At 43.6% G+C, this 10195-nt stretch overlaps 1 protein-coding gene across 1 annotated transcript in view; it reads left to right on the top strand.

Annotated features, from left to right (window-relative positions):
- GLDC (glycine decarboxylase) overlaps positions 1 to 9936 on the top strand; it is a 150091-nt gene extending 140155 nt beyond the window's left edge. Inside the window, exons 25-28 of the mRNA XM_032477700.1 lie at positions 4660 to 4755; positions 7620 to 7792; positions 9118 to 9198; positions 9721 to 9936. Of these exons, the coding sequence (XP_032333591.1) occupies positions 4660 to 4755; positions 7620 to 7792; positions 9118 to 9198; positions 9721 to 9864 (494 nt within the window). The 3' untranslated portion in view covers positions 9865 to 9936. The remainder of the gene's footprint in view (positions 1 to 4659; positions 4756 to 7619; positions 7793 to 9117; positions 9199 to 9720) is intronic.
- Positions 9937 to 10195: the final 259 nt, after the last annotated feature.

The following is a 10195-nucleotide window of genomic DNA, read 5'->3' on the forward strand; positions in this document are numbered from 1 at the left end:
GGGAGAGTGAAACTCCAATAGAGAGACGGATAGAAGAGGGAATAAAGTCACCCTGGAGGTGATGGGAGAGGCGGCGCTAAGAGCCAGGCGGACGGTTGATGCGTGGGCTGTGGGCACAGAATCCGAGAGCAGGGACCGACGGGTCCAGGGCGGAGAGATGGGAGTCAGTAATGAGCACGCCGGACCCGGGGCCATTGGAACGAGGCCCCTCTTTGGCTCTTGGTGTCTGCGGCCCAGGGAGTGTGTGTCTACACGGATGGTCTTTAATTTAAAAGCCCATCTTGCTTTGTAAATATGTATCCAAAAGAGTGGTTCTGAAGTTTGAAAATAGAAAAGAACTATATCATCAGGAGCTCTGATCAGCAGTGTTCCCCAGAGAGTAGGGAAGAAAGCTGTGGGCAGTATGTCTCTAAGCAACACAATGAAATGCTTCTGAAGTGAGTATTAAAGAAGCTACAAGAGCTACTAATTAACTCAAATATAGCTCCTGAGATGTGGGATGCATCCTGCTTATGTATTGGCCTTCAGGGTTAGCATCAGTATTTGTTTTGTCTGATTATGTAAGTCAGGTACGTATGCTCAACATGGAAAATTTGGACAATCAAAGTTGGAGGAAGAAAGTGAAATGACCCATGTTTCCATCAAGCAGATGTGACCAGTTAATATTTTGTTGTATTCATTCTTCTCACCTTAGTTTTAGACAACTGAGATCATATTAAAAGCACAGTTTGTATCCTGTTTTTTAACTTTACCTTATATTGAGCTCATTCCCTTGCCATTAAATGTCCTTTGAAAGTGGCTACATCAGTTCTGTCACATGGATTTACCATGATTTAAAGCGGTTCTATCAGATTTCCCCCCCTAGTTATTTGCACTTATAACAATGCTGCAATGAATATCTTTTACTTAGATTTTTTTTTTTAAACATCTCTGATTATTTCCATAGGTTAGAGCTGTAGAAGAGAAATCATCTCAGAGGAATGAATGCATTTAAGCTCTTGAAATGTATGGCCTTGTTTTCTCCCAAAGACTTAACACCAATTGACGTCACCCTAACAACATACGAGAGTGACTGTCACACCAGGGCCCAGTGAGCACCACGTGCCAGGCTGGGAAGGCAACACAAACCAAAACCAAAACGTCTTTGCCAATTTGATGAGTGACAGTAATCTTTTTGCTTTAATTTATGAAGTTTAGGGTTCTTTTCCTAACTGTTTATTTTTTATTTAACATTTCCTTGGGATTAACTTTACTTGACAACTTCACTGAGATGGAATTCACATACCATACACATCACCCACTTAAAATGTACAATTCAGTGGTTTTTAGTATGTTCACAGCCTTGTGCGATGCAAGCTTGAGGCTTTTAGAGGAGGAATGAATGTGGGGTGGGCCACGCTCCAGGAGGAAAGTGAACCGAGCACGTGCTGCTCAGGTGCCCGCCGCGTGCTTAGCAGTAAGTGACTGCTTTGGGCAGAGACTGCCCCCAGAGATTTGCAACACAGAAAGATGGATGAGGTTTCCATTTGTTTTGACATTTTATCCCAGAATTAAATAATGAATCGTATTTCTCATCCCAAGCAGAAACAGATTGGTGATTACAGACTTTATTACCCAATCCCAAAGTTCATGAAACCAAAAACTGTCTCGTGTTTGGTCTGGTAAACACATTCATTATACAATCTGAGGCTTTAGTATTTTAGGGCCTAAAAAACAATGATTACTGTACCTCCTGAGGGCCCCAAAGAGAAATGTTCTTAATAAATACATTGTATTCCAAAACGTCTAATAGCAGTATTAGAAGACCATTACTCATCTTAATCACGTTTACCAGCTCTAAATAAGACTTTGGAATTATGGATGACTATGAGGCAATAATTTTAATGAACTGCAGGCTTCCCTTTATGAACCACTTCTTTGAGAGATCTGACCAGCTAAACTTGTTGAAGCTTACGGTTTTGTGAAGCAAGGAGATGATAGGCAAGAAATGGGGTAGGGGAAGAGTGATAGTATTTATTCTGCTAGGATGAGAAGGAAAGGAGTTACGTCAGGAAAGGTGAGGCATTTTTAAAGAAGGAATTAGAAAAATTCACAGGTGTCTGCTCTTGTGGGAGGCTAGACTTAACGTCTGAGCTAAATGGTGTTCCTGGCAGTGGAGTTAGACAACTGTTAGTATCTTGATGTTTTGTTTTAATTTCTTAAATGCCTACCCCTTTTTGACCTTAGACAAACCTAACTCTGCCTGGAAATTCCTGTCCCTGAAGAGGCTTCCTGGTGGCCTCTGTGAGCGGACATCGACCCCAGGGGCTGGGAAGTGACACTCCAGAGGCCAGAGGACCCACCGACCTGATCTCATTCCCAGGGAAACGGTTAGGAGTCTTGATTCTGTTCATTGTGGTCCCTGGACTGCCTCTGAAAAGCTAGACTGGCTGTGGATTGCCCTCCCAAGCTTTATAGAGTAATTAGCTAGTGAGTTCCATTTATTTCTAGGCAGTCACTTGGAGGATGCGGGATAAGTAAAGTCAGGCCCCTGCTCTCAGGGAGGGTTTGGGAAGCCTCATCTTTCTGTAGCGCATCCCCATGCCATCTCCACCTCGAGAGACCGTGAACATCTGAGGGGTCGGGAGGGGGATGTTCAAGCTTGGGGCCAAGCCACTTCTGTTTTGCTTTTCCATCATCCCACCCCACTTCTTTCGTTGCTTCTTTGACTTGGTATCTTTTCAGACTCTCAGCTCTAGTCTTGGTTAGGCCCAGAGGAAACACCTACTCAGTGAAAATTAAAACTTGTGCTCATCAGTTTATACAATTTCTACTTCAAATTGCCCTGACTCAACATATGCCATAGAAGGTTTGTATATCTTTTTTCCTTAAAAACTGCAAACAAAGACAAACATCTTGGGATCCAGCCTCTGACAACCACCAAGTTTAAATTTCACTCCTTTTGGGGCTCAAGTAGAAAGAGAGAGAGACAGAGAGGGATGCTGAAACCCCACTGCAGTTTCCATTTGAATGTATTAGAATATGGATTTAGAAAATAACATCTGAACCTCATTTTGAAAATGGAGCTCTTCCCAAACCACTTGGCCGTGGTGGAGGCCGCTGCAGATGCAGTCTGAGCGTTCGCAGCGCTGGACTGGGCTGGGCTTGAAGGGGCCTTTCAGCTGTTATTACTGAACCTCTGCTTGGAAGTCTGCTCTCTGCTCGCCAGCGAGACTCCTCCCCACCGTGTGTCCCTCTCCACCTCCCCTCCTGCCGGCTGAGTGCTCTGAAGAGCAGGGAGCTTCATTAGCCTTCTTCCTCGAGTTGTGGTCACAGTGTCGGGGTGGCTGCCAGAGGCTCCGAAAAGAAAGGTCACAGCCTGAGCCTGGGCTCTGCAGATGGGGGAGCGTAGCAGGGCACTGAGGATTCCTGAGATTAGTTGTCGACGAGGACTTAAATCATCTCATGGTTTTTTCCCCTGAACATTCCGACTGGTCATGCCTTTTAGGCACTTTTCCCCTGAGTTTACCTACCTCTGAATACACCTTTTACTTTTGAATCACACTCCTTACAAATTTAATCCTCACCACTGTTAGAAAGCGTGTTTTAAAAATATGCAGTGACAGTATATTCAAAGTCTCAGGCTCATGCTTTTATTTTCAGACCAAGCCCATCCTTTCATACGTGTTCATTACACAAGAAGCAAAGCAGTTCACAGACTGTATCTTCAGGGGCTGCTAATGACTGGGGCTACTCTTCTCAGGCCTGAGGAGTTATGTCCACTTCAAGTTCCTCTAAGGAGATTCATAGTTTGCAGTGAGTCAGGAAAGCAGTGCATTATTGTCTCACAAGGAGATATTTTCCTCGAAGGAAGTTCATCTGTTTTGTGGGCCACAGAATTTTGGAAGCCCCCCGGGAATGTTGTTCTATTTAAGAAAATGCTGACTTACTCGATGGCTTATTCTTGGTGAAGGGTGGGTGGTCAACATCTCATGGCGGGAGGTGTATCCTGGGCCAAGGGAGGCAACTGGTTTACGAACTGAAACAAAGTGAACTGACCCCTATAAGACTTCAGTCACATCCGCTCCCTGCCACTTGCGGTGTGCCGTTTGACAGCTCTTATTTCTAATTCTGAGTCTGAAGCCTGAAACCAACACCCTCAAAAGTTGCTTTGAAGAATCACATAAAATTCTGTATGTGGATATATGTTTAGTAGGTATTTACATACATAGAAGAAACTTATTTTATATTGGGAGAAAAATTGTTGAAAAGGTTGTCAGTGGATCTTTAGCTCTGGAAATACCTTGTGCAGAAGGATCAGGCCTGTGATGACAGGTTTAACTGTTGCAGGTAGGTTTTAGTTCCTCTGAGTAGAAATAGTGTCATCTCCAGGGATCTCTGCGAATGTCCCAGCAGTGCATCTGCACCTGTCCCACCTCCCGTTGGCTTCCGGGCTCACGGGTGTGGTGTGCACTGAGGATTGCACATATTGGCCCGACATATTAAAAATTTTATTTGTAATAAGAGCAGATGAAGTCTTTGTCAACTGTAAACTCACCAAGTGCTGATGGTTTCTTGGTCTTCAATAATACGCATTAAGGAGCTGGTTTATTTGCTCATTTGTTTGGGTAAAATAACAAGCTGATGTTAACCTTGAGCTGCAACAACTTTCCTCAACAGGTTATGTGGCTCATGAGTTTATTTTGGATACAAGACCCTTCAAAAAGTCTGCAAATATTGAGGCCGTGGATGTGGCCAAGAGGCTTCAGGATTACGGTGAGTGGTCTAATGGGAGCACCTCTTGTAGGGGAACCTGGGCTCCTGACCTTCATGCAGCTGCCTGTGCCGGCTGTGGACCACAGACCAAGTGCGTAGGTACTGTAGTAAACTGATCCACAGGCTGAATCGGGGAACCCAGAGCTGTGGATAGAGAAAGAACTGTCTCCATGACCACACTGGTATTGCCCTTCAAAAGATATTAAATTGGTGCATCTTGAATCCATCGGCAGCTAGGAACAGAAGTTTTTATAGGTAACAAACTTGAAAATCCCAAAGAAAATGACTGCTACTCCCTGCCCATGTTGCTGGTAAGTTCTTCCACCTGTCCCACTCCTGGTAAATGGAAAGGTCCACGGAGAGGTAAGCTGAAGGAAGTGGAGCGAGCCACCTACAGGAGTGTTAGATGACTGGCATTTGAGTTTTATAACCACCTCAGTCATTGAATAGCTGTTTTAGCTGCGTCTGGAGATGAAGGAATAGGTGCACGTTGTTTTCCCAGAGATGATGCAGTTTTCTTTGAAAGACACAGGCCTTCCGCCTGTGTATGGTTAGTGGATGTTCACTGAGCACAACCCTTATTAAAATACATTTTCTTAGTGACACTATTAGTAACATCAAAGACCTTTCAACTCTCAGGAAGGCTAAGTTGGGGAGAACTTTGCCTGTTGATGGATGTGGAGTCCTATCTGAATTTTAAGATGATTTGAATGATTTCTTTTAATAAGCAATGTGAAAACTTTAATAATTTAATAGTTTTACTATTGTATCATAACAGGTGTGACTCATTTCTCTCTTGAATGAATGATATTATGCAGAGTTACAATGATAATAAGTGGGGAAATGAGAGATGATTTTCATTAGTGAAATTAGCAGTCAAAATCTCCTCTTGGCTGCTCCTGTAACCTGACTTAGCTTCCTAGCTAACGGCTGAGTGTCAGCTGATTCAGGGTAAGGCTTCATTTCTGCGATGTGTCGTCCACATCCCACATCTGACTGCAGCAGCATATGCAAGGGGGATGGGTTGGGGGTAGGGGGACAGGGTAGGAGGGAGGTGGTAACTGAAGTTACCACCCAGTATTTCCAAGTTCTCGTCTATCTCCAACCTTGATGTTTTGATGTTTGATAGAGTGATGGCTACACTTGCCCTAAGCCCAGAATTGTCCAGGTGCCTGCACACAGGAGGCACTCAGAACATTTGTTTAGTGAGAGAATGAATGAATGGCTAAGTAAAAAAAAACAACAGAGAAAATGACAACACAGTTTGAGTCTTAATCACACGTACTGAATCAGAATTCCAGGGGGTAAGGCCTAGTAATCTGTATGTACAAGCACTCCATGGATGAGTCTTATCAGGTGACTGTGGGGCACACTGCTGTAGGGACAAGGTTTCCAAACTTAAATAATGGTCAGAATCACCTGATTCTGATATAAGTTTTTAAGACTCATACCATGGACTTCTTGAATCAGGCCCCAAATCCAGGAATCTCTGTTTCCAAGGCAACTCAGACGGTTCCAGAGATGGGAACCACTACAGCAGAAAATACTAGGCTGAATTTGCTCACACATGGAATTGAGGTCAGACTTAATGGGTAATGAGATCAGCTTGTTGTTTAAAAAAAAGAAATCTCTTTCTGTTTTGGGTGACACAGCTGTATGCATTTGTCAAAATCCATGAAATGTTATACTTAAGGTTTCTGCAGTTCACTGTAAGTAAACTTCATCACAAAAATATGTGAACAGATATTGAATTCAGATACTGAATTCTAGGTAATGATATGCATGCTGAAGTGTTTAAGGGAGAAATATACTGATGGCTGCCACATGCTTGGAAATGCACCAAAAGTAAGATAGATGCATTAGATATGAATAGATCGGACACGCGATAAAGCAAACAGTGTCATTGTAGAATCTGGGGGGATGGTGTATGGGTGTTCACTCTACAGACCTTTCAATTTAACAGAATGTTTGAAAATTTTTCTAATAAAATGTTGAGAAGACAATCCCTTAAAGCATGCAGGCATGACTCTAAAGCACCCCATGTAATGATCCACACCAGAATTTGGGAACCACTGCACTCTAGGGCAAACTTAGTTGACAGGATTATCAACCTGGGAGCTGTTCTTTATCTTGTAAAGTTTCAGCATAAAGTCTAAGAGTTGAGAAAAAGTTGTTTTTGGCTTTTGTGCAGAAAATCTCTCTCTGGACCACGTGTCTTGTTGATTCATCTTACATGTGAAAACTTTTGGAAACACAAACACCTTCAGCCTGTATTCAGCGTAAAGGCAAAGGCGTTGTGTGTACTGGCCAACCCTCAGTTTCCTCATCTGTAAAACAGGACAGTAGGACTCACTCCAGGCTCCTTAATACTTGTTACCTCATTATTTAACTTTTGGTAGGCTATAATCAATGTGAAATAAAAACCCTAGTCTTGTTTCTTGGCAAAACTTTATTATCTATTCTTTAAGGCAGCTTCCCTCATAAAATATACATACACATATCAAGTAAATATAAATATATACATTTTGTCATTTTTAAAATAAAAATGAGACATCATTAGGTAGTTTCCCTGTTTCACTTAATATTTTTGAATGTTACCCAATTTAACAAATATAAATACTTTGAATGGCTGCATATTTATCGTATGGATACCCAGTATAATTTGCTTAACTGATCATCTATTGTCAGATGTTAGGTTATTTCCTAAGCTTTTCTTTCATAAACAGTGCTGAGATGAATCCCCAGATACATATATTAGCAAATTTATCAGATGTTTTCCTTGGGTGAATTACAAAATGGGGAGGATATCTTCTTCCAGATTGGGAAAGTCAAGGTTAGTGACATAAGTTCCATCTCCCTTGCAGGGTTTCATGCCCCTACCATGTCCTGGCCAGTGGCCGGCACACTCATGATTGAGCCCACTGAGTCAGAAGACAAGGCAGAGCTGGACAGATTCTGTGACGCCATGATCAGCATTCGGCAGGAAATCGCCGACATTGAGGAGGGCCGCATCGACCCCAGGGTCAACCCCCTGAAGGTGCGTAGCCTCTGGGACTTTATCTAAAACGTCCCGGCGAGTAGAAAATGGTGTCTGGATAGCGTGCTGGCAACTCCTTAACTCTTATCAGAAGATGATATTCTTGACTAGAATTAACCTTTCTTCTGAGATGTGTTCATTACTTGGAAGTTTAAGTCTTCCTGAATCAACATAGCAGCAGTTACTCAAGTATAATGTGGGTATTTCTGATGTTTTAATGTTATGTATTTGGTGGTTGTGGGAGTTCTTCACCCCACGAGCACCTGGCTGGTTGCCAAAGGAGGGAGCCGAGGCCAAAGGACTCACTTAGTTGGGGAAGTCTTACCATTCTGTGTCTGATGCACTCTACTGAGATTGTTTATCTGTTATACTCCGGATAAAGACCAACTCTTACATTGGAGTAGTTACCTCTTAGAACAACCAGATTGGTACTTGGCCTGAATATTTTACCATGTTTATGGCCTGAACTGAAGAAAAAACTGTTAGGCATTACCTTTCCTCTTCCAGAACATGTTCATTTTATATCTAGTCAGAGCCCTAAGTTCCGTGTTAGGGCCAGACATTTCTAAGCTGGGGGATCATGAACTTAGAATACCCGGCAGGCTACGGTTGTGTTGCTGTGGCTCCAAGTCAGAGATCAAGTCTGAGATGCTCGGGGAGGCTCAGGTAAGTGCCAGAGATGCCCAGCTGAGGTGGAGTGGTGGGGCCAACGGCCGGCAGGAGGCCGACACCCCGCTCGGTGAGACGGGGCAGTGGAGGAACACAGGATGATTTGCTCTCATTACTGCTTCTCTTTTCTCTCGGTACTGCTGATTCTTTCAGGATTTAGGCTTAAAAAAATGGCAACAGAGCCTAACATTGAGATATAAAAGAAGTGGAGACTACCACTCATAGGATATAAGGTTTAAAAGTATACCAAACTGTGCTCTATGCTGTTTAACATGGGTGGTAATAGTATAAAAACATGAGAATGGTGACAGCCAAAATCAAGATACTGGTTATCACTGGGGAGGAGGGCAAGCGATAAGATGGAGAGGGGGAATGCAGGCAGCTTCAACTGTGTTTGTAATGTTTATTTGAAAAGGTTAAGCAAATCTGACACATACTGATTTATGTTGGGTGGTATATGTGCTTATTATTTTATAACTTTCTGCTATTTGAAATATTCCACAATGAGAAAATTCCTACGAAGATTTCCTTCCCCCTAAACTGAAACAAACCAGCAGCCATGGGCATCCATCAGCAGCTCAGTGGTTGACGTACAGTGCGGGAGGGGAAGGCCGTGTTCTGCTCTCACCCCTCTCCCACCCGTGTCTCTGTCTCAGATGTCGCCACACTCCTTGACCTGCGTCACATCCTCCCACTGGGATCGGCCGTATTCCAGAGAGGTGGCAGCATTCCCACTCGTAAGTTCTCCTCTGAAGCTGGACGTGCCGGCTGGTTCGGGCTCATGTGTACGTGAGGGGCCATCGCCCACTTGGAGCGGCTTCACTCTTGCTGTCTCCTCGCTCTAGTAACAATATGTGGGACACCGTTGCAGAACACAGGAACTGGCTTTCGGAGCTCTGAGGTCAGGGTGAGAGTGTCAACCACAGGCCTGGGCATCCTCAGGGGGCACAGTGGAGGAAGACCACATGGGAGTTGGTCAAGTGGATTAATGTTTTCTACCATCGTCCACTAGGGATACAGCTCCAAATGCAACACATGCCATCTTTCCTTTGATTCTCCTATGAAAAAGATTCTCTGCAGTGTTTGGTGGGGTGGGGACATGGGGGACAGTAATGAAGGTTGGATTTTAGCATCTTACAATAATTTTTGAGTACGTGTTGGGCTAATTGTATCTGAGGCTGTGGGGCTGTTGCATTCTCCTCTCCTAAGAGAAGCCTCTCAGACTCTCCCAGAACATCTCCATCTTTTGTCCCCTGCAGCCCTTTGTGAAACCGGAGAACAAATTCTGGCCAACCATTGCCCGGATTGATGACATCTATGGAGATCAGCACCTGGTGTGTACCTGCCCACCCATGGATGTTTATGAGTCCCCATTTTCTCAACAGAAGAGGGCCTCTTCCTAGTCTTCTCTCCCTAAGTTCGAGTGACTGACTTGATGTGCTTTGGAGTGTCTGATAAAGAAATCTTTCATTTTCCACCAGACTCAAGTAGTGGTTTTATATACTGTGTATATTTTTGTAATCTGTCCAGGTAAATGTAAATAGCCTAGTGAGTGGCAGATCATCATGGAAGAGTGATTTGCTTTGGTGCCTCTGCTTTCTCATGTAGCAGTTGATGTTCAAGTTGCCTTGATCGGGACCGTTTTTTGCATAGAAAATCTGAAATGCGCTAGTAACTTTTTAACTTCAGTGTACCAAGTTTGCAGACGTTATAGAGGCTAATACTGGAGACGTG

This window comes from Camelus ferus, chromosome 4 (genome assembly GCF_009834535.1).
Source record: "Camelus ferus isolate YT-003-E chromosome 4, BCGSAC_Cfer_1.0, whole genome shotgun sequence".
Classification (NCBI taxonomy): domain Eukaryota; kingdom Metazoa; phylum Chordata; class Mammalia; order Artiodactyla; family Camelidae; genus Camelus; species Camelus ferus.